This window comes from Rhea americana, unplaced genomic scaffold (genome assembly GCF_003343005.1).
Source record: "Rhea americana isolate MKP2758 unplaced genomic scaffold, rheAme1 scaffold_98, whole genome shotgun sequence".
NCBI lineage: Eukaryota > Metazoa > Chordata > Aves > Rheiformes > Rheidae > Rhea > Rhea americana.
Genome location: NW_028187177.1, coordinates 2,773,157 through 2,799,004, shown reverse-complemented (window position 1 = coordinate 2,799,004; position 25,848 = coordinate 2,773,157). Strand labels below are relative to the sequence as shown.

Genomic DNA, 25,848 nt, shown 5'->3' with positions numbered 1-25,848 from the left:
TGCTATTTCTCTTCCAAGGGCTCTAGTAGCAGAAGTGCTTCTTTATCATGGGCTATGCAACCAAATTGGATAGCATTAAAAAAGGGCCTACAGGATCAGCTAGCAGAACATGTGCACAGCACGTGGTTTTACTGGGATGATCTGGATACATCACCTCTCGCTTCTCCAACTTGAGTATTGATCTAAAGATTACACTATCTATGTATCTGTGTGTGTGTGCTCAAGAAAGATACATACATATATATATATATATGTATGTATAATGTATATGTGAAAACTTTCATCAATTCTGGTACTGAAATAATTATAATACAGCCACATTTTAATACTCTAAAGATAGATGTTTATTGAGTTGCTGAAAATACAAATATTCAGTTTGGCACATTTAAATATTAGCTGAAAAAACTACAGAAGTTCCACATACAGTCTAGGTGTTCCACTTCCGCACTATAATGAAAACTATGTTAAGATGATACAAAGTTAAATCTTTAACAATCACCTGTGAATTCTAAAAAAGTTAACATATTTTAATTCTTCTTTTACTGCCCTTGCTATTAGCTATGAGCTATTGTGCTGATTTATGYATCACTCAGTTCTGAACGCAGTGTTGTGACTGCTAGAACTAGATATTAATATTATAATCTACTCTTTGGCTACATAATTAGAACATTATTAGTATGAGATTTCCATTATTAATATGAGGCCTAACTAATTAAAAAGAAATTATGTACAYATTTTGTAAATAGGTTTATTGTGCTCAAGTCATTGCAACATTAAGCATCTTATAAGCTTTTGAAAACATTCCTTGAGGGTTCTAACAGCTATTTGAGTGATACTTGTAACCAGTTTATTTAGCCAAAGTATTTGATTAATATATGTTGAAATACAGTATCAGAAATATGAGAATTATGTGAAAGAATGGGGAAGGATTTGAAAAAAAAAAGTTCATACAATTTCAACAAACTAGAGTATCAGAACAGCATAGCTAACCTGGGGCATTGTAGTCATATTCATCACCGGTGGAGTTATACCTTAATCACTGAGGATAATTAAAGGGCTAAAGGCATGACAATACATCTTAACTAATGCAAAACAGCAGGTGAGACATAGTGAGACATACAATTGTTCTGCAAGTTGGATGTTGAGTAATGTAAAAGCAGACACAGTATGGGAATGTGAACGTGTATTGTTTGTACCTGACAGACTATGGTAGGAAACACAAGAGACTTCAACCTTGAACAGAAAGTAAGAGTTCTGTATTGCAGCAATACATCATATCTGATGAAGGAAATTTAAGTTGAACAAGCTTTCTGTGATTTGTGAAAATGGATCTGCAATCAGCAAGACTGTAAAAACAAAGGACTACTCCAGTATCAATGGGTGGAGGAAGCATTATAGTAAGAATCTACAAAGTGTATTTGCTGTCAATCATCCTCAAATCTTGCTGGAATCAACGCAATCTTCCAGCTGCAGATACCTTTGGCAAAGCAGAAGTACTGTAAACCATCTACTCTATTTATATATTAAGCTTGCCATGTTACAAAGCTTTTAACAGCTCAGGATACAGCTCACACAAGGACTTGACTTAACCAAATTATCAGCAGCTGATAGTACAGACAAAAAGGAACATACTCGTTTGTGGTAAACTGATCAAATTGGCTAGCCTTAAAAAACACACTGCACAACTTATGAATTCTCAATTTTTCTCAAAATGTCTCTACAAAGGAAATTAGAGACCTTTTGCTTGTATTTCCATTTCCAATAGTGACCTTCCCCAGGAAGATAACTGAGGACCAACATGGATCTTATGGGTCATGGAGTCCAGTCCCCACAAGCCTCATCACATGATAGTATTTCATTTATAGATCTGCAAAGCCTTTTCTTAAGGGGAAAGCTTTCTTTATAACTTGGAACTGAACAACAAACTCGCAGAACATTTAAACCACAAAACTTACATCTATAACTACAAAAAATATTCAAGGTGTTCTATTCACTTTCTTTGTAATGCTGTTCTTCAATTTCCATTTTGTAAAGTCCCAAATTGTGCTTCATTAGGAAAAAAAAGGACTGCTGGGCAGATGCTGGTGCAGAACAAAAAGCTTTAGAGGAAAAACACCCGTGTAAAAGAGAATCTTTTACTTTCAATCCTCAGGTCTTTGTAATTCTGCAGCAGATGAGGTACACAATGAAATTGAGGTTAAAAAAGAGTCATTACAATCTCGCACTTTAACCTACATTTGTGTAATCTTCTTGAAGCCTACTGCCAAAAATGATAGCTTTGTTTTCCTAAGGTCAGGTCTGGCATTTAGTGACTCCAAATGATGCAAACCATGATTACTACTATTGCTAAATCCATCCTAGGGAATAGAAGAGAAACAGATCACCTCTTTCAGTAGAAGTTTCCATACTGGATTAAGCTTATAATGAAACTGCACTCCTAAGGGAGTACTAGCAAGATTCAGAAAAATGTCTTGTCCTAAATACATAGGCTGTAGCACATAGGGTGGATCTCACGTAAGTAAGACTGGAAAGCGTGCTAACGAACAAAGACCCTGCTGCAAGCAAAGGCACCTCTGTCCCCACGTACTCTCAACACTGATTTGTCTGTTGGTAACAAGAAAAGACCTGATACCCTCCACACAGAAAAGAGTCCTATATTTTCCTGGAATAACATTTAACGTTTCCTTTGTCACAGTAAGAGAACATACTTCCTGATATGTAATTAGGCAGGTCGCTTATCTCTCAAAACGGCAAAGACATTTGAAAGAACATACAACAAATTCTCATTATTTACCACAACTATGTAAAAACTGAAAAGTCAAATTGAATAACTTGACTACATTAAAGTTATGAAACGGTTTGTATTTTATACACAGAGTATGTACACTGTTTTTGGAAATAGGGGTTTTATCCATGCAAATTCAATACAAAATCTATTTACAAAAAATAATAGTAGGAACTTTTTTCAAAAAAAAAATATACATGTTGGAAGCTCCAGCAATAATGGAAGTCCTGAAAAAAGACTTAAGATACAGTATTGTACAAGTAGACAATCTTAAGTGTGGAAAATGCACTTTACAAGAACATGAAATGCAAAATGAATCAAAATGCACTATCAAATAGATGTTGAAAGTATTATACATTTTTATCATCTAATTAAATGATCGCTCTCCAGCTGTGCCGCAGAATTACTTCTGTCATGTCTTGCACACGTTTACACATTGATCATTTGGTTACATTTTCTTTTCTGAGCTTTATACTCACAAGTACAAAATAAAATAACCGAATATCAACTGAGTGATAATTGTAAAGCAATCATGTTTTGTTTGTTCTACACATTACACAATAATAAAAAGTATTCACATTATTCCCAACATAATACACCTCACCAGCTTTTTGCAATGCCTGTGTATGTCCTTCRTGGGCGTTACAAAGATTTGCATTAACTGTTGGTGGACTAACATTAACAGTTGCAAGTTGGAAATTCCCACAGTTGCAGCAATGCTTCCTGTAACACACGGATTCAGTAAACAGAACTCTATTAACATTTGCATATGCAGAGCCCAATCTTGCACACACTCCAGAAAGACTATTAACACTGAATTATGGAAGTTTCCATGCCAGCAATGGCACAACCAAATCCGAAACAAATTCTGAAAAGCTTTCACTGTTTCACTTCAATTTYAAAACAAAGTAAAAAGTGGTTTTGGACTTATYTCCATATACAAGCTATTTCACAATCTGCCTCAGTAAAATTAGAACAGTTTTACTGGGGGTAAGGGAGGAGGGAATGTCAAGTTTGCCTTATTTCACACAGTTTTGAAAGAACTACAGAAATCGTTGTTAGTGCCAAGAATTTGTTATAAGTGACTTATTTTATGCTGTAGCTCAGTTACAAAACTACTGAGGGAAATTCTAGTTTCACTGAAGTCAATGGAAAGTTTCTCAAAAGGATTCATTTTGTTGTTGCTTCATGCTATTCTTCTCCATTTATGTTTGCTAAGAGACTAAAAGAGTCATGAAAGCTCTTTGGGTTTTTTTTTTTTTTTTTTTTTTTTTTTTTTTTTTTTAAAAAAGGATTCTGAAAAAAAGGATCCTTTTAAAAAAGGATTTTTTAAAAAGGATTCTGAAGCACATACACAAAACATTAAAAATACACTCCTTTAAAAATGTAGTTGTCTATAAAACGTTTGAACTGAAGATGACCGACATTGTTTTTTTTCCTTCCACAGAAATTGATTAGACAGACTTACAGCAATCCCCTTTGCCTCCCAAGTTTTCCAAAAAAAAAGAAGGTCTAAAATAGCCATTGAATAAATATAACATGTAACCATAACTTTAAATTATACATTGTCAGAATTGTACTATGTGATATACTTAAAACAAAACAAAGCTGCATATTCTTTTGTAAAAATACGGAGTCAAAACTACTCCAGTACAGTGGCAAGTTTAAACTGAAACTAAGTTGACCAGAAATCCTATTTTAACAGTCAAAATCAAGAATTGTATTCTTTCCAGGAAAATAATAATTTACCTTCATATTTACATTTCGAAAAGATCTGTGCCATAAAATTCCCGATTGAAAAATGGTTACTGGTCCTTCCTTTGTACATGCCATAGTATGTTTTCCACGTGGAAAACAGTATTACTGTTTTTGTTCCCTTATTTGACAGGACAACATACACCAGTCTGCTAGAGGCATGGTGCAATTTTCAGTCAGTGCAGTTCCCCAGTTCCTAGAGCGAGCTTTCTCTCTAGCCTACTACATCATTATTTGCTGATGGGAGTTAAATAGTGCCAAATGGCTACTTATCTATTACTCTCAAAATCTTAGCATTTCTGTKTAGATTCCATAGATTTATTTAAAAGAGTTCTGCAGCCTATTATGTGGAAGGCTGTTCCCTCCAGATGTTGCCCAGGAACCAGCAGGTGAGCCTGGACATATGCTCCTTAGCTCCCTGCCTCAGGTGGGTTCTTGTGACCATAGATCTGTGCAGAGCTGCCTGCACAGGTTAAGGATCTGCCAGGAACTGGTCTGCTTTCCTTAATGTACGGTAGTTTGAAATAAATTATTTCTTCCTCTAATAATTCCTTYCTAAAGTCTCTTCACAGTGAAATTCTTCAATATAAAATCAAAGAGCACCATCTCCTTGGACAAGATTTTGCCTTTCCAATTGCAGATCATGGCTTTTTATTTTATTTATTTTTTTTTAATCAAATGGGTAATCCGTAAACAAGAAATTTAACTTTTTTTAAAAAAGAACATATAAGGTCAGTTTAACATGATGTACTTCATCACAGAAATACATATATTACCCTGACTTAGCGTGGAAAAAGATAAATTTGGTTTACCAATACAAAATCATCTCCTATCAGAAGGAACTGCTAAAAAATGCTGCAAAAACTACCACTGTTAAGTTGCTTTAAGATGAAATCCACAATTCAGACTGAAAAATACATTGGTTTAAATTAAGGTTGACTGAATTTTTGGAATTGGTACATTATTAATGTGCTTGTCTCTGCACAGGCACACAGATTTATTCTCAGGCAGTCAGGCAGATTGCAGCCTTATCACATACACAAGAGCCACCTTTTGCACAAGCATTTAGAAGTCAGCAAAAGGAAGTAATGCCGGAGCTTTGTTCTCCTCTTCAGTATTGAGAAGAGATATGAAAATCTGGTTAGTGGAAAAAAAATAGATGTCTTTTCAATTTTAGTTTAAATCTGCCTACAGGTTTACATCAATAATCTGAGAATACTTCTGCTAAATCACAATTTTAGAGCAACAAAAAACCCCCAATGGTAGTCCTCACTCACCTGCACTTTCACTGAGGCTACATAGCTTCCCAGAGATTGAAAACTGGGCTTCAGAGTAATCTTTCCTGCCATCTTAATGATATATTTGGCACATAAGAATATTTTAAAATAAAAGGATCAATGTAATCTAGTTGCCTTTGATTTACCACAGATCGCTGATTTTAGTAATTCCTTTTAGAATTATCGTAGCTTACAGTAGACTCTACAAAACACTACTGCCAAGAATTTCATAACTAAAGCTTTGCTCATGACAAACAAGTTTAACTAAGCCTTGTTTGCCATGGTCTGCAGCTTTGGTTTTCTATAAAGAATGAAACCTTTACTGAAGTCAACAACAAAACTTACACTGACTTCAGTGGAGCTAGGATTTTACCCAGAAATTATGACAACTCATGTCAGGTATTTACTGTTTCAAATGTATTCCTCTGCATTTTATAATGTTTTCAATTCTCAGTTATATTTTGGAAGATATTCAGCTATAGGGGTATATATATAGGAGTTTCTGGATCCTCCGCAATACCCCAACTAGCACATGGAATTAGCTATATTATATAATAGCTGTGAAGCATTTCTGAGATACTGCATATGAAGTCACCAAACTTTAAAACAAACATTTTAACGCCACTACTTCAAGATCTCACACTACCTGGGACATTATTGCTTAAAGGAAAAATCATTCACATGTGACATAGTGCAGCCATTCAAACATCCAATGACATAAGAAATAGAAAAAAAAAATACACAAGGCCAGAWGCCCTCTGTCAGTATGCTGTTTCATTCAATAACTTACAGTTTCATCTCACATTATTGCAGTAACTTTGTATAGCATCTACAATAACAAAAGCACCCTAATTCTTATATTTCTTAGTAAAACTTWATGAATTTTCCTAAAACTTTTAATGTTCTTTTCCTCAAGTCAGAAGCATAAGCTTCAAATGACCGCAATAGCAATTAGGTAGGCTTCTGACAAATGTTTTAAAAATCCCTATCAGCTGTGCCAAATATTAAGTAATCACTTTACATCCTAAACAAAATAGAAAAAGGTTATCGCAAATGTACGAAATGTCGGGAGCAGGGATTCTGGGATCACAGTAGTTCAATATTGCCACCAGAGCAATTTTCTCTCACAAAAAGCAGAGAGAGTGGGGAGGAGGAATATGCAGTAAAAAAACAAGGTGAAGTTACTGGATCTGTGAACAAACAGAAAAAGAAATAGAGACATGCTGGGATCAAACGGAAAGGCAGAAAGGACATCAGGCAAATTCTCATACAGGGAAGACAGTAACTATTTCCACTGGCCATTTTAAAACTGAGTGCTGTTTCAACGTTTTTAGTATCTCTTTTGCAGTTGCTCAACCCCAAAAAATCATGAAGGGAATAGCTAACTGTAGCATGGCTTTAAACAATTTGTGAAAGCAGCTAAAGAAAGATGAGAAAAGATTCATCTAGAYATGTTGGACCATTCCTCAAATTGCTCCTGTGAATACTGGAAGGTCCTGATCTTTTGCAAGGCTAAAAAGGAAATCCTGTAAGAATCCTGATTACCCTTCCCCATGATGCCTGATGAAAAGCATGAAGAGCGGCTGTAATAATTTCCACAACACGGTAAAACAAGACTGCTTCTAGCAAGTTTGTGTGGAAGAACACCAGAGTGCTTAAAAAGCTAAATGCTGTTTTAGTGGTTTTTGACTCAGGAGATAAAATTCAAAACGACTACCTTCAAACTTCATACCTAATTTGAGCTATGTTGGAAGTAATAGGATAAGTTTTTAAAAAATGGTAAGCAGCTGGCATACTGCAAGAGAATTCTTAATGTTTACATTATAGTAACAATCATCTCCCTGACACACTGTATTGTCTCAAGAAACAAAAAAAAATAATAATCAATGAATGAAAAAACCTCACTCTAGTCAGCAAGCTAAGATTGAATTTAGTTCTAATTGGAAAAAATAAAGCGTTACTTTAGGATYAGAACACATTTAAAATATGACAATGAAATAGTCGTGTAAATCCATTCAAGCCACATAATCCAGGTGAAAATTTAATTTCTTTACAGTTAGCAAGTCTGGGCCTACCATACTAAAACAGAGYAGAATTTTTATTGTCAAGTATCATAGCAAAGAATGGAAAGACAACAAACCATTCTTAAATTATGTTCTGCAAGTGCAGCAGAGAAAAATCTTGCTTAGTGAATTATATTGAGCTTACTCATTTTAGTTTTAGCAAGACTTTTCTGATACTGCCTCTAGCAAAAAATATTCATTTTAGAAGTTTAAATCTCTATGTGAAGGATTTGAAACCAATTAGAAATAAACAAACTAGCAAGTCTCAAAGTCTAGGCAATCCAGTTTCCTTAAGCAAATATTTATCTAACCAACAATTTGTAACAATGACTTTGCAAATTAAGTTTTAACTAACTTTTCAATGAGTTGTACCTTGAGAATATACYATATAAACAATAGTGTATTTTAATCATTACATATGAATCAGTCTGTTTCACTTCATTTTAAAATATAACTTAAAAAAAAAAAACTTGTAACTGGAAGTTTATTTTCTCTCTCAATGATTGATATTCAGGACAATTATAACTGGAATAAGCAGTAAGTGATACCCCTCCCTCATTCTTTTATGAATTTCATCAAATGGCTTCTGGATCAATTGGCAAGAACAGATTTTTACACATTGCTAAACATATCTCTCAATCTAAATTAACAGCTTAAATGAGAAAAATCAGTGACACAGTCAGAACCTAATATTTTCTTTCCTTTTTCTTCTTCTTCTTTTGAGCTATCTATTCGTGAAGAACAAACCAATGCAAACAGACTTTCTTCTTCTTCTTTTGAGCTATCTATTCATGAAGAAAAAACTAATGCAGACTTACTACAAAATTACCAAATGATTTGCAGTTTTTTTTGGAGAGGAATTCAATTGTGTATAGTTTCAGAATGTTCTCAGAAATTGAGAACTTGTGCAGAAGTAAACAAGTATATATACCCAGGAGTTTAACTACCTCTGTGGGAATATTTCTTTTCCTCCACATTTGTCCAGAAAAGTCTAATGTCTCAGCACAGTGACATTTGTACAAAGTCATTTGTGTGCTACACCACACACTTGTGTAAATTCTACAATAAACCCTGTAAACACTAAAAATAAACATCCCAACACTGATATTTTTCAACTAAATTATGAATATATCTGTTGTAAAAATGTAACGTGAAATCAGGAACAATATTACATAAAATCCTGAAAGTCACAGAATAAACCTGAGATTTTGGCAGTTTTATCAAAAATGTCCTAAATTACTTTGTATGCATCACTAGTCCTCACGTCTTACTCACTGTGTACATTACTGTGTGTCCCAAACAAAAAGTAGACAACCTCTTCTGTCTAACAATACATTAAAACAAAAGTGATTAGGTATCAAATTAAATATCATAAATAAAAATGTATTTACAGTATTTTCTAATCATTAGACAATAAAATAACCAATTAAACTGTGCAATAAACTTAAAACATCCAACACCAAAAAAGTGAAGTATTTAAATCTTCACATACTGACTTTACAAAAACTATTAAAATATTTAAAAATTCCCCTTGTATCTATTTTAAACAAAGAAATTGCAAAATGTTTAAGACTGTTAAGAGTTATCAATTACACAGGCACTTCACATGTAAACAATCTACAGTACAACTGAAAAAAATATTTGGCACCAACCTAGAAGACTGGAAAAACTTAAAACGTGTTTTTTCCCATTCTATGCTGTTCGTATAATTACCATAAATTCATACTAAATACTGGCAATGTTAGAAGCGTGTAAGTTGCAATCAGGAGTGCAAGAAATAGAACTCAAACTTCAAGCCTTCTGAAAGAGTAAAAGTGGATTACTTGGGATCAGACACAAGATTTTTACCATCACATCAATGCTACATTTTTGTTTCATCTTTAAACCAAATGATTGCGTTTAATCTTTCAAGTAAGGTGTTTGGGTTTTGTACTTCCAAAGAAATTCAAACAACATTTTCAAGGTAGGGAAAGAAATCCATCTTTTATCTGTAACATCATGAGATGTTACAGCAGCTTTTATGGCAGCTTTTGACTTACGTTAACAGGAAAGAGAACTTCAATCTCTGTGTATCTACTTACAAAAAAATCATTTTGTTCTGTTAACTGTCAGCTAAGGTTTTACGTACAATTCCAAAGTAAGGCTCTCTACAGCATCTGGACACATATTAGTTTTTGATGGCTTGGATGGTCCAATTTAGGAAGCTTAACTGCCCCAGAGCAATCCATATCAACAGACYGAACGGTAGGTTGTTTAGCTTCCAAGAAGTCATGTTACATGGAGGAAAGCTGAGATAGTTTCAACGTGGGTAATTCAAGCAGAGCTTGAACTGTGAGGCCAACTTTCACCAGACCCCTCTCCTCCAGTATGTGATGAGGCAAGCAAAGTCTTTCCTGCAAAATAAAGTAGTACAAGCATTATGCTTGACTCGTTTTTCCAATCTGGGTAACAAAAGTATTTTCTCTGAAGTCACATATACCTCACTACTAGACATACGCACAGAAAATGGCTTTGACTTTAGGTTTTGCATGTGGCTCTCTAAGGTAACAAGAGAGCCCCAAAATTAATTACATTACTATCTTACAGTAGGAGGATGAAAAATTCACTCAAACTATAAATGCACAATGAGTAAAAACACATTTAAAATGTTAAACTACAACAACAGCAGAAGATACATAAAAGACAGTGCTAATTTTGTAAAGCCAAAGACCATCTTCTCTTCACAATCAGAGTAAGGCTGACGGGCAGTGCTGGCTCAGTGGCCTACTTTTCCCTTTCCATTATTTTTGTATGAGGGACAACTAGAAAGTGCTGATAGACTACGTTCTCAGTAATTAACCATTGCCCAGTGAAGTCCTCTTTCAGTTTTAGAAGGCCTTGACAGCACARCCTGGACTTTTTCCTCCCCCATGCTAACTCTTGTTACAGGTAACTCAGTATGTGAATCTTTGAATTCTTAACTTCTGAAAGACCTATGGTTTCATGCAAGACGGAAGCTGAGGCAGCACAGAAATCCATGGTTTTAAGTCCATGAACTAACTTTCTTGTTCCAGTAAAGTGGGGTGAGAGAGATTTTTGTATCTCCTAAGAGGCAGAAGATGGTTTAACATTTTCATCCACAATGAGGGAAGTAAGAGGATGAATGTGGGCAACAGCAACATGATAATGAGCCACAACTACTGTGCTAATACACTTAATTATCAGTTAGACTACATATTTCTGTAGTATGATCTGCAAGATTTTTCCTAGCCAAACAATGAATTTCATGCCAAAGTTGAGTAGCTAAACTAAAACTTTCAAATATTACAGCAAAAATTATCTCACATAGTTCTTCCGTTCTTTGTTTCACAAGGAGGTCATCATCATTTACTACATGGAACTAACCAGAAATCGATAAGAGAGGAAGTGGCTTGCTCAAGTTCATGCCACCAACTAGAAATGGGGGACTTGACTTTTTTCATAGCATTAAAGTTCCCTGATCAGCATTTTTATCACTAAGCTCCCTAAATTTACCCTGAAAAAATGAACTGCCGTACTGCTGACGTATGTTCTGCAACTATTATAAATAAGTACAGTAGTCAATAAAGCAGTTAGTATACCTGTGGAACGCCCAATTTTTTACAAGCATCAAGGAAGTTTTCAACATTTCTTCGGCACTTTGCCATACTGAGTTTAGGCTGTAAAGACAGAACATTAGATCTTYGTCATACATTTGTAAAGGACTATGTATTTCTGATGCAAATTCAGTAACAGTTGCTAAAACACAAACTAGAACACAAAAACAAATTCTGTGAACATTCAGTATATGACAACAGCTTTTAAATCAAACTTGAGCCTTTTTTAATGCTTCTTGAAGGAAAATTGAGGTGGCAAGTGTAGCCAATTAATATGGTAAACATGATTCATAAGTTTTACTACTGAACTTTAACAGTATGTTTTCATGCAAGATACAGTTAAGAGAGAAACRACTTACCACTGCTGGCGATGGTACGTGAATGCTGGCAACAGAACGTGGCCTTATGTGATTGGCTAGATGGCAAAGAATGACTCCATCCATCAATGCCGCTCCAATATCATCTGGCAAAATTACTTTTAACCTTGATTCAAGATTCTGTTAAATAAAGAAAATTCCATAGGAAGTCACTTCCAACCTTGGGTGAATTTTTAATTTTACATCCAGAACTTGTTTTAAAACATTAAGTTTAAAAAGGACATGCTAATACTAAATGGCTATTTCACTCATGTACCAAATGATAGTTAAAAAGTGCAGGAAATGGTGGCTGGGAAGGTCCCACACTTGTGTTGCAAGACAGAGAAGGGAAGCAGGGAATACTTTTTTTATCCCATTCCAACAGCAAGCCTTCATGGATCAGGATATGGACCAGAMAGAACAGAAACAGTCCTTACAGAAGTCACAGCCAAAACTAGCACTACTCTGGAAAGCTAAGCTGCTACCACAGCATTTATCATTCACAATGAATTTACAGTTAACTAAAATCATTAAATATCTTTAAAACAGAGCTATACAGAAAACATCTTACTAGTAGTTTGAATTTAGATCCCATTTGATATTAAGTAATGTACAGCAAGCTTCTACACACAAAGAACACCTGGCTATTCTTTAAGTCTCAGGTGAAGCACACAAATAGCAGTACACACTGAAATACACTCTTATRATTTCCCTAGGAATATCAGATACCTAAAAATATTTTCCTGCATTCAGCTAAAACAACTTTTGATTCCTGTTGACCAAAAATACTACCAGTGTACTCTGTGGTATAAAAGTATCCCAATCATACACTTTTGTTGCTTAATTCTACTGTAACTGCCTGTTGTCAGACAGGGAGAAAGAGAGCTCTGTTGCACAAAATTCCTTGGGAAGAAATATCACTACAATACCCTAGTATAACTGGAATGATTCCCAGGCCTTTATAATAAAGGTGTAAATTGTAACACAGAGCAAACTAAATACACTGCACTCAATAGCTTGAACTAATATACTAAATAAGGGTACATACATTGCGAAGCTGTCTTATTTGTTCCCTTTCTTCCCTTAAATGCTCCATTTTCCTCCTCATTGTAAATCCAGGATCCATCGCTCCATAGTCCTGGCGAGATGTACGGCTAAAAGCTGTTGAATATTAGTGAACTTAGTTTTCAGAATTCAGATTTTAACAMGTGCAATGATAAAATCCACCAAGGACAAAATGGGGGCGGGGGGGAAGAAAGCTGCAGAACTTTCCAGAACTGATGCTTTTCAGAATCCTAAGGAAAAGGCTGCTTTCTGTGAAACAGAACTTTCAAAGTACATGGATCATCTTATTTAACTGCAAATTTGTAACTAGAAAATACGGGGGTAGAACACACAATACACAAATATCTGTGTGATGTATATAATTCCCTTTGTACATTAGTAGGCTTATCTTGAAGCCTAGCATTGCCTGTTAAATACTCTTTAACTATATATACACCCATTATTAATTTTCATTGTCAGAAAGCTTTTAACATGATCAACTCTATTATTTTATGGAATGCTGGCAAATAAGTTCTTTTGAAGTAATTCCATTCTATCCTTAACTAGTCTAGCCTGTACTTTTGAGCAAAAGATTCAGTATTTAATTCTTCAGAACTTTCTTGCTTCTAATAGTTTGGGGTTTTAGCAAGAGATTTAACATTCCCCCCCCCCCCCCCCCCCCCCCCCCCCCAAAAAAAACGGCAAGTAGCATAGCAGACGTTCCTGAAATCACTGCTCTGATCTTTTACGTTATGAGAATACACATTTTGTATACAGAGAAATACAATAGTATTTTACTTAAAATGTTTATGGAAGTATCTAAAAACCCAGATTTTTTCTGTAACACAACATCTTTCGTGAGAGAGTGAATTGTTCTCAAAACTATGCTATGTCAAGAGTAAGGCTTCAAAGCCATACAAGGTGTTTTCCTCATAGCCAAGAGATAAAATGCCATGTATCACTCAAGAACAGAAGGGAAAGGAGAGCTTTAGAAGTGTTTTGCAGACGTGCACTGGCAACGGCTCCTCGGAAGCCTGCTGCTGAACCAGGGAACAAAAAAGGCAGGTAGGGGGGCAGACAAGTGGTAACACAATCTTGCTTGCTCCTATCAAATCTGCACCTTCCTGCAGCCAAGGCTGCAGATAACTCAAAAACCTCTAAATGAGCAGCATAGGAAGCACAGCAGGTTGTGCTTCCCTCATACATGCAACTAACACAACTATCTGGCCTAGAAGTCTCACTTGACTGCTTAAAAACCGCAAGTGGCCAGGGCCGCTGAAGGAGCCACCTGCATGACCTTAGCCAGACATTCTGCTACTGATGGATCACGAGTGACTATTACGGAGGTCCAGCTTTGTTAACATACAGACCAAATTAAACTGAAGGGTTAGGATCATTTTTCTTAATGCTTTTCTAGAAAGACTTTTCCAGTTAATACCACTCTTCTCTCGAGGGAACAAAGATTGCACAGTGGCCTTTCCAAACTACGGTTTCCAATCCAATATTCATACCGACAGTTCCAAACAAAGAATAATGTACCACATTAAAAAAAATTTTCTATTATTTCTTTATGTTTCAGAGGAATGAAAATCTGCTTTAGACAACACCATCTGACACAGCTGTCTTATGGCAGACTGGCAGATTCTGGAAGATCTAAGCACAACAAGGCGCGAAGCCATTGAACTGGCAAAGCGTGTTCCACGTATCCTTTCATAGGACAAACGACAGAAACCTACTTCTCTTGAAAACCTCCTGCCTCAGCCATCAGGTCTCAACAACAATTGCACAGTCCTCTGTTCTTCGTGGGTGACTAAATAGGCAGAAAATAAATTAATGAAATAACAAATCACCGTGCAATTTGGGCGACTTTCAATTATTAGTTTGCCAAAGCAGCTGTCTATGCCTTTCCCAGTACTGTTTGTGGTAAGCACTGAGTGGATTGCAGTACTGTGGCCTCTTTGTATTCGTTCCAGTTCATGCATCTGCTATCCTTATTGTCCGTTCCAGCCAGCGGAATAAACATCTGCTCTATCAGGCTATGTCAGAGAAGAGCAACTTACCTGACCTTGGTTTAAGACCAAACGGACCATGAGTGTTACTGTCTGTCCTTTCATAATCCTGTTAAAAGAGAAAGTCAATTTTCTTCCACTCATTTACAAAATTAACTTATGTTCCCATCAAGATAAAGTTTAAATTACTCCTGCCTAAGGTGAGTCCTTTTTACTTATTAACACTTAACATCAACTTTTTTTAAAAAAAAATGTTTATTTTGAATTATGAAGATTTTTCTCATGCCACCATCTAACATGAGAAATGTACTCAATCTGGTATGTACAGCTCATGTCGCTGTATTTGGCAGATGCTTTCCTCATTCTGCTCCCTCAGGTTCCCTTCTGACGTTAGATGGAAATAATTACCTTCTTTGGTATATTTTATTCATAGCTTAGTAGTGCAATCACAGTGAGACTTGCATGGATTTTCCTTAGAAATGAACATAACCAATAAACCAAGTTGTGAARCTGTACCACAGAGGTGAAGACAGATTTGTGAAAGATGAAACTCCTTAAGAAGTCTCAGTATCTCTGGCTTATCTATGATAGACAAAATACTAAACTACAAGTAATTAAGATTTTCTGAACTGCTACTTCAGTGTGGATACCAGTAAAATATGCCAAATTTGATTTCTCTTATTAGTTATCTTCATTAAAAATGATAATGGAGACCAAACAATGCATCCTTCTGACAAAGCAGTCCAAAAATATATATATATATACATATATACATATATATATATATATGAGAGATTAGATAGTTGCAAAGGTTAAAAAAGTTGAAGAAATTAACATTGTGTTGATATCTATCTCTAATTCCTATTTATATCTGACTTACTATGAAAGGCATGTGAAATATTAATTTCCTTTGAAACGAGAAATAGAAAACAGCTTAATATTTGTATGGGAAGTCTGATGACAACAGTAATGTGCATAAAGAAATGTGTGTTGAATGAAAAACAAAACCACAAACTTGTACCTCAGACGACACAGGAGACTGTGGGGACACATTAGTATTATCACTGTCTTGCTAAAAAGAAGTCAAAGAGATGAAATTATAAAACGAAAATTATGATTCCACAAGAAAAGCATGAAATTATGAAATACACAATACATGAAAAATGCAACATCAGTCAAGCATGGCACATTGGTAGCAACTGCATTTAAACACATGTAGAATCAAGTAAACACTGTTCACTGTTTAGGCAAGATATTACTTTTATATCACCTCTGCTTGACAGCTGAATTAGCTTTCTTATTCCCAAAGTATGTAAATATCCTCCTTTTCTTCAATACCCCATCTTACTGACTTTTTTTTTTAAACAAATAGGAGTGTAATACCTATTCTGCTACACTTATCTTACTATACTATTGCTATAACATTTTCGAATACAAAGTTTGCTTGTATAGACTGTAGTCAACATTCTGCTGTTCCATAACTGTGTCTCCTAAGCATTCATAAAATACAAATAAATACTATACATTTCACACGATTACCATGGCTCACCTCATCATTTTCATTTCCACTTGAACTCTTTCTGGAAGACTTATACTGCAAAACACACACAATTAGTACTTAAAATGCAACTATCGTTTTCATTTGAATCGAATAGCTTGATATCAGCCAGATGCTATTTATTACTGATAAAATGGCTGACAATCTTTTTCTTTTTTTAAACAGAATTTTCAAAGGAGGGAAAAAAAGGAAAAAAAGAAAAAAAAAGGAACATGAAGTTCCTAGGCTAGCCAGGAACTTCTTTATGCTGACTAAAAGGTAAGTATATTTGAAAAATACATACTGTTACAATGTGAACGCTGTATACACATTTGATCCAAGTGAAAAGATCTGAGCAACTTTTACTCTGAAGCATTATTAGTAAAAATTGTATAACTAAAGTTACAAAAAGAAACATTCTTAAAAATAACTAAGATTGCTTAGCACTGTAAATGAAGAAGGGATTGCAGGAAGAAAGTTACATAAATGGTATCTATGAAAACAAGTGTATTTCATTGTGCGCACAGCAAATGTACAGGCAGAACTAAACAGTTCTATCACTACAGTAACAACGAAATGTGGTACATGTGTACAACCAGCCTACCTGTTTTTATAATACAACATATGATACAGGCTGGATTAAAAGACTAGCTCTGGAACTAGAAAGACAGTTCTCTATCAGAGATCTGACTTAGCTGATGCATGCATCATTACATGAATAGTTATATGAATTTTAAAAAGGAAGAAGAAAAATCTGAGCAGCAACTATATTATTGGAGTAATATTAATAAACGTACTGGCCAAACTTTTGTGCTGTGCCACAAAAAAGGTGTCCTGATTCTCACAGCACAAGCATTTTTCTAAGGTACCAGTACAATAACAATGAACAAGTTGCACAATAAAGATACCCTCCATGTATTTCTGGATACTGATACAAGTAAATTTTCGCTATTTTAATAATGCCCACTGCTACAATTTGGTGTGCATTATTAAGATACTCATTCACATTTGAAGTTAAGAAAACTCGTGTTAGAACACAACTCTAAATTCTTGAGGAAAAAAAATAGCTACTATAAGACAAGAATATTTCACATACATAGCATGTTCTGCTTTTTCTAGAATTTAGTTTCTTGGAAATTCCCTAGCACTTCATGAAGGCTATGGTTTACATGTTTGATGGCAAAGACCCAAAACCACTCATTTTATAAAACAAAAATTTAATTTGAACTCATTCTAGTATTCGTCAGAAATAACCTATTTCTCTACAGTGTGTGCAAACAAATGTTATCTGACAATGCAGTAAATTTGAATTCGTTTTGCAACAAGCAGACACTGACATCTGGTGACCAATGATACACACTACAAACAGCAAAATATCTAGAGTGAATTTCTCCTCTGAAAAGCAAACTGATGTGGAAGAACAAAAATGTGTAAGTCACATGCAAAATTAAAAGCATAACAACCTATCTTACTTTGTAATGCTGTTTCTTTTATTCTCTTCCAACACCCCCACCACCAAAAAAAGGAAAAAACCACAACCAAATCAACCAACCAAAACACACCCACACAAAGCTTTTGGTATTATTAAGAGGGGAAAAAAAAAAAAAAAGAGAAAAAAAAGCCTGAAGAAGCCAGGACAAAAGAAAAAAGCAAACTAAATATTCCCCTCATATTACCTTAAAATACTCTTTTCTAATTTGTTTACTTCTTCTCCTTTCTTCATTCTGCCAAATCACTGGCTGTGTTTCTGGCCATTGCTGCTCATCCATTGGATCTTTCTGGTTTTCCAATGGCTGTAAGTTTTAAAAACATATTTACATGACAGGTAAATATACAAAGCCGCATTAGCACAAATTATTATGAATTACAATTAAAAACTGGCTCTCCCATAATCTAGCTTTATGAGACAAAAGTGTTACTAGTCTCAGTGATGGTCCAGCTGGAAATCACTTCCTCTCTTTCAAATCCTAAAACATTTCATAGAGGAAAAGGCACCTATGAAATAAATAAATAACCCCTCCAACCCCCCCCCCAATCTTTTTCTTTATCTACTGCACTTTTTTTTTTTTTTTTTTTTTAAGGAAACGAGCTAAGACTACCATAAATAACAGCTTGTAAAGACAGTTAGAATTGCGGTTAGCTACTAATGCATCTAATTCCTGAAACTGAATATTCACTACACTGGGAAAGGATGACTATTACAAGACTTTTATTTTTTTTTAATTATCTGTTTGCTGTTCTTATATAAAAGGAAACACACAGCAAGTGGCAGCACAAAAACTTTAGAATATCCTTTATATTTATGGATAATAAACTATATTATCCAAAAACGTTGGATAATATAGTACTTTGAAGGAGCCAGCTAGGGGAGATTTATTCATAAAATAACAATGAATGTGTATACATACTCTATTAAAAACAAAAGCAGACAGTCCAAAGGAAACATTTCATAACAAAGAAAAAACACACAAAGATTGCATTTCCCAAGATTTCTTCCTTTTAGAATACTAAACCAAATAAAGCAATCAAACAACTAATGAATGAAAATGCAAAACAATAACACTTTTGTCATGTCAGGCAAGTTTCTTAATGAGTTGTGGAAAAACCTATATAATTCAAATGATTAAGATTTTTTTTAAAAATGAAATAATAGTGTGGTGAGGTAATAAAAGTTATATGTAAAGAAAATCAAAAAACAAGTAAATATTATTTATGTCTCATTAGTTTCAAGTTCTCAACTACATTCTCACCCCCCCACACACACTACCTGCATTACAAACATAACAAAAGTCAAATTGTCTTGAAACAGTAAAGGGAAGCTTTTCACAGGAAACAGTAAAACTTGTACTATGCTTTCTTACTGTTTGATATTATTTTACATTTAGATATTTACCTGCCAACTGTATGGAGACAATAGAGAGTTTCCTTCATCTGCTGAGATACTAAAAATTAAGATGACAGACATTAAGTTTCCTTACTACACTTCCATATACTGTAACATCAAGTTACTTCAAAAGTCCAAAAAAAGTGAACACAATGTTTAGATCCAGCTTTTCTGCAACACTATAATATTCTGATTTGCTGCATAATGATATTACAAACTGGCTAGAAGGATGACCACTTGGTTAAAATCTCAATTAGTATTTCTCTCTCCTTTACAGCATGCTCACAATACCTTCACATAACTCTGTACTTTTATCAGTCAAAGGCTGTATCTGAACAGTGTTAGCTGATTTTAAGAAACCACTAACATGCCTTAACTGTTTTGTTTCTCAAAGAGGCAAGTATTTTGTTCGAAGTTAAGAAAAAGCGTATTTGTTTGGAAGAATCATATACTTCATCTCTTTGTTATCGTCACACAGTAAAGTGGAGGCTTTTACATAACAATGAAAGAGAAAAACATTTTAGGATAAAACAGTGCAACTGCAAAAGCTCAAGTATATATTGAAGGGCCAAGCACAGTGCCTGAATTTACTAAAAGTTTTCTGCTAACAAAAAGTTTGAAGCTGGTGTTATTTTCAATTCTTCTGTCAGAATCTTTTTGTAAAGCTCGTTATCTTTACCCATAACCACTTCAGTCATATTCTAACAACCGGGCAGAGAATGGGCTTAGAAGCTGTGAGATACACCAAAAGGCTACCAGGTGGGGACCAAATGCAAGAAGGCCCTAACACCCTGATCAATTCTAAAAAATTCTTAATAGACAGCAAACTGGCACATAAAGTGAGATTGACTTTCTTAACTTCTATTATCTCATATTCCTTTTCTTTCCATTTATCTTGAACCAATAATCCTACTTTTTACAGCTGTTAGCTCTTTAGCATAGGAAATTTGTCTGAATGATGTCCATTACCTTGATAAGCAATCTAGCTGAGAATTCCAGCAACTGCTGCAATAAACAGTTCAATCCTGCTGTTGATCTATGATTGTATCTATTAACTATGACATTTTTAAAAGTGGAAATTCTTTAGGAGAAATTCTTTAGAATCTTTCTATTCTATTTGTACGTACCTTACTAGGGCTCCTACGCATCAGTGCAATGAAATAGCAAGCAGTCTGTGACATCTACCTTGTACACACACCTCAAAAAAGTAGTTTTTCTTTAAAAGGGAAAAAAACCCTCAGAGCTGCTTATTTCACATAAAAAACAGTAAGACAAACGTAACCTTCCCTGGATTCCTCTGTAATACGAAGTCTGACATAGCTGTGTGCTACAGTAGGTGACAGCATCCTAAAGAATAGAAATTGTGGGGTAAGTAACCAAGGACAGCAAAGCTCCAGGTGCAAATGAGTAACAGCTGCATCATGGTTCATGTAACCACAGGACAGGTACACAACAACCTCTGCAAACTCTCAGATACTGGTGAGAGAAGATAGCCAAAACAGGATGCATCCCATTGAAATATCAATACTGCGTGCCTTTCATGTTTGCATGAAGGTTTTCCTGATCTGCACAGAACGACAGAGAGCAGTTACTACCCATGGCGCTCTCTAGCAACACCAGCAATAATTACAGGTTCTCGTCTCTCAAATTCAAAGTCAAACTAAGGTTAGAACACAGATAGAAAAAGAGTCTTTCGAAGGTACAGATTTTAAAGGCTGGCAAAAATCACAGAAGCCCTCCCTCTAGCCACAGAGATCTCTTTAGCTGAAGAACTAAAAGACTATTTCCGGACTAAACTGATTCCCAGAACTGGCCTAGGATTCCTTAAGGAAGAGAAAGTCAAAAACTTGCAAGCTTCTCTCTCACTCACATGGGCACTAAAAGGCAGCTGTGATTTCCCAATTTCCTAGAGATAAGGCTCTGCTCCTTCTCGTTTTACATTCACAGAAGGAGCACAGGATACGCGCACTGCTCCTGCAGACAACAGTATCAAGAAGCATGGTTCTGTTGCACAGACTATCAAAAGTGCATTCCTCATTGATGCAACCCCCCAAAAAACTAAAGGTCTTCCAGGCTGAACTCCCATCAGCACTTTTCAGATAGCATGTAAGAACACAAATGGACTGCAGCCTAGAAAATGCAGATGCCTAAGCACATACACAGTGCCATTTCATACAGCTCAAGAGTATCCCAACACATCTCCATGGGACTATTACCTAGGGAACATATGTCCTTCTAGATTGGAACTGGAATCAAGATAGAATACTTTAGCATGTCTAAAATGTTACTGAATGTTTACGTTTAGGCATCTGAACTGCTCCCTAGATCAGACCCACATGTGAGTTTCCGTATGGTATCAAGTTTAACGGCTCAGAAGAACACCTTTGTCTTTTCCCCTAACTGAAAGAAGCTTAAAAAACAAAAAACCAAACAAAGCCTCCAACCGATTATCTGTGTAACTTCAACTTCATCTTCAACTAAAACAACAGGACAGAAGATGGCAGGATTGATATGAAAAAAAAMCAAATTTAATATAATAAAATATTGAAAGCTGTGATACGAAGTAGATTAATACCATTTTTCAGATTCCGCTGGCTGCTTTGGTCTATTCCTTGTGCTTACTGAAGCTGAATGATTAAGAAGCCTGGAATGAAAAAAAAAAAATACATATTTATCCAAGAGCTTTGCAGTTAAAGCTCTCTTCCCTATAAAGAAATGTTCTGAACATTAAAGTAGCATTTTTCATAAAATTAGAATATGAGTATTATGCATACATGAAACCCTAGCCCAATCCTGCTTCCACTGAAGTCCACAATGCAGTTTCCAGCTCTTGTAATATTTCAGGCTTTGAATTTTAAGCAAGTAAAACCCAAACATAATCTAAACAAAATGAAGGCTCCTCTTGTTTTCCCTTGACACATACACACCATCTCTGTTACTCCCACAGCTTTGTGAAGTTATGCCACTCTCAACACAAAAGGACCCACAGTTCACTAAAAGTAGAAGAGACAGGAGAAGGTGGAGCTAAAGTGCATAGAAAGTGATAGAGCACAGGAAGTTAGTCAGAGCGTAGGAGCAGGTAAGAAGACAGCTAAGTAAGAAGACTGCAAGTGCAAAGGAAACGCAGGAAAAAGAGGGAGGAAATGGAGACATATGCAGGAAAACATCTGTTCCTAAAATGTGATCAATCAAAAAAAGCCTAAACTTGCATGTAAATTCAGAGCTGTTTTCCCATCTGAAACAAACCTGTACCATGCACGTGTGCACACAGGCAGAAGACAAGCTCTTTATTAAGAATTTTCTTTTTTAAAAAAAACCCTGCAGACCAGAGAGCAAACCAATTAGAAATATTTTTTTAATTAAACATTGCAAGTGTCACATTGAATAGTAACTAGAATCATTAATTTTGAATTCTAATGTTAAATTATACAGAGAACTAAAATTTATTAAGAACCAGAAAGAACTGGAAGACCAGCAACTACTTAATGGAAGAAAGTAAAATAGAGTACATATCCTCATTTCATATTTCATTACCATTACAGAGAGCAGTACAACAATTAAAGGATCAATGATTTTCAGTCAGACATTTGTGATTGTTACGATAGCTTTGAGCTGAGTAATCTTATTTCTAGTTTAGATCTCTGTGACTGTATGAACCTCAGCTTAATGGGATTATGACAAATTATATCTGTAAAACAAGATAATTTACAGTCTGCAGTATCTGTTCCTTATAATTTAGTTTCAGAAAGTTAATCCTAAGGGTGCAAAGATTCCAGCAGCCATTTCTGTCCGTATTACCTCTTACTAAATCCAAAATTTTCTATTTTGTTGGCTCAATCATCAGCCAAATAACTCTTATTTATGGTCATGCTTAATCCTTAAATAAACATTTATACATATAGTCATAACACATTAGTGTAAATATTACAGTTAATTGCATACTTACGGTTTGCACCAATGACACAAATTCTGCTGTAACATAATTATTATATAATCTATTGTTTTGAAAAGGTTAAAAAACTCACACAAACTTTGAAACATAAATTACTCAACAACACGCACACACTGATACGTATTTGTATACACTAAAAAAAAAAAAACACTGCGACTCACTTTTCTAATTCTCATAATCATGCAAGCGTAACATCTGTTCCAAACTGCTGACTAGATGGGGGATAAAGGTGATGACAAGACAAACTATGTTACCAGGAAATATTTTCCAAGGTTTGAGAATTAAATAATTGGAATCTCTTCTAAACCATCTCTTTTGTTTACATTTCCTGAGTGAACATACTACCATGAAGAGACACAAACGAAGTGAATGATGCTAATTAAAATTGGAGACAGCTGTCATTGAAGTAAACAATTAAGAACTATTTGAGATCCATAAAATATGTAAGGACACAATACTTTTATAAATCCTGACAGATTCTAAACTCCAGCGTCAAGACTCCATTCCTTTGAGAACAGTCTCCTGTCTTCACATATGGCTCGCTGCTTTATGACAGTAAGATGCACTCTTGCAGATTCAGACAGCTTTAGGAAGTCACTGCTGTCTGCTGAGCATCCATACTTCACACTCATGCAAAGCACTATCTCCCTAAGGAAGGTTATTTTTTCAAACTGAGACACTGTACTTTGTTTTCAATAGATCAGTAGTATCCAGAGTAAAGCTGGGGTTTCATCTGACAAGGTGACAACTTAGAAATCACTTAATTGACTACATACATGTCTGACCATAACAGATACACTCCCATTCTGAATTTCTAGTTTTCTGTGAGGTTTTTGTATCTGCCATTTCCTCCCTCATGGCTATCAAATGCAAAACAAGTTGCCACCAGTTGTTTTAATTTGAAAGTGATCACTAATATCAAAAGCTCTAAAAAACCTTTCGCCTGAGGTTCTGCACTTGAGGCGCTACACTTTCATACTTAAAAGACAACCGCTGGAAATAAAACATGCCAAAGGTGAAGGAAATTTAGCTTCTAGTTTGAACTCTTTATTGGACTATCTAGTCCAATTTAATGAATTTTTTTTACTTGCTTTTCCTCTTAACTAACAATAAAAGCATTTCCACGTATTTTATTATAAAAAAATCTTAAGCTAACTTAGCCAGTTCCTTTATTCTAGTTTTGTTCAAGAAAAGGCCCAAATTGGTTCTTTTGTCCATATTTTATTTTTGGAAATCTGAAGATCTACAAGCACTATATACCTTGATGCACGTCCTGCCGCCCTTGTCCTCTGGAAGAGTTTTTCACTGAATGAAGTCCTATAGCTTAATGGCCTTCGTCTGTATTCACATTTCATGTACATCAAACCAAAGACGGAAGAAGGAAGCAGGACAGGTTGATGGGAGAAGACAAGGAAGTCAATAGCATAGCAAGCAAAAAGAAAAGAGAAAGACTGCATAATATTWAAAGAAAATACACTGAATGAACAGAAATATGATTAGTAAGAAATTACTTCATGATGGATTCACTGAATTACTTTATTTTTTTTTAAATAGAAGTTATTTTGCACCTATGTATTTAATGATAAATAAGCAGGCTTTAAAATATAAATGCTAAACTAAGAAGTAAAACTTAACAAATAAAATTATGCATGTATGATCAGCAAAAGAGCAAAGCAGAACCATTAACAAGATAGCTGCATAAGTTACAACAATCTTTCACAAAAGTCAAATTGAAGCTGTAATACTTAAGAGGAGTGACTTGGTATTTCAAATGATTAGGTACCCAGGAAATATTAAAGAGACAAACCCCACATGCAATATAAACAACCGTCATATAAAAATTTAGTATAAGAAACAATACCAAGATTCTCCCTCTATTCATATATTAAGCAATACAGGAAAGAATTAAGTTTTTCCCTTTTTTGGCAATACTTTTGTTAATTAAAAAAATATTAGCGTTAAGCATTAAGATTTCATTCTTATTTTTTCCTTCCCAATGGGCATGACCAAACACTTAAATACACTGGACAAAGTTATAAGTGAAGCATAACTTATCTTTTCTTCACACACTACTGCTGTTACTCAACTAATTTGAAATCTGGGTGAATTCTTAAACATCTGCAATGCACAGTATCAAGATACCACCTTCTCTAAGGACTTCATGTATATTTTGCAACTATCTTCAAAGAAAAACAGAAGCACAGAATCTCACCACTATGCAGAAATTCAAAAGAAACAAGATCTGTTCTGTGGAAGAATCCATTATGTCAGGGTTAATAAACAACTTTCAGAAGGACAGCTTACTGTCTCAGAAGTACCTCACGGCTTATTTTCCTGTTTGGTAAAGGAAACAGAACACAGTTCCTACCCTAATCTATCCACATCGTATGCCACTTCAGGTACTCCTCCTTGCTTTTCCTTTGACCTATTTGTTATCTCGTTCTACTGCATTCCCTCATCTTGCTTCTTGTTGTTTTTCCTTTTCAAGAAACTTTCAGTTGTGAGCTAACATGAAGTAGAAGTTAGACAGTTCATTGGGATGAATATTCATACTATTCAAATAGTGCATACA

The 25,848-nt window shown here is 35.0% G+C and overlaps 1 protein-coding gene across 2 annotated transcripts in view; it reads right to left on the bottom strand.

Annotated features, from left to right (window-relative positions):
* Positions 1–2,841: 2,841 nt before the first annotated feature.
* Positions 2,842–25,848, bottom strand: part of LRCH2 (leucine rich repeats and calponin homology domain containing 2) — a 33,688-nt gene continuing 10,681 nt past the window's right edge. Inside the window, exons 11-21 of one of the 2 annotated variants that reach the window (XM_085325547.1) lie at positions 24,537–24,614; positions 21,900–21,968; positions 19,334–19,382; positions 18,117–18,233; positions 16,453–16,497; positions 15,925–15,975; positions 14,955–15,012; positions 12,899–13,011; positions 11,854–11,991; positions 11,480–11,557; positions 2,842–10,273 (exon numbers count right to left, since the gene is read on the bottom strand). In XM_085325547.1, the coding sequence (XP_085181673.1) occupies positions 10,154–10,273; positions 11,480–11,557; positions 11,854–11,991; positions 12,899–13,011; positions 14,955–15,012; positions 15,925–15,975; positions 16,453–16,497; positions 18,117–18,233; positions 19,334–19,382; positions 21,900–21,968; positions 24,537–24,614 (916 nt within the window). In that variant the 3' untranslated portion in view covers positions 2,842–10,153. The remainder of the gene's footprint in view (positions 10,274–11,479; positions 11,558–11,853; positions 11,992–12,898; positions 13,012–14,954; positions 15,013–15,924; positions 15,976–16,452; positions 16,498–18,116; positions 18,234–19,333; positions 19,383–21,899; positions 21,969–24,536; positions 24,615–25,848) is intronic. The other variant, XM_085325548.1, reaches the window with a different exon arrangement.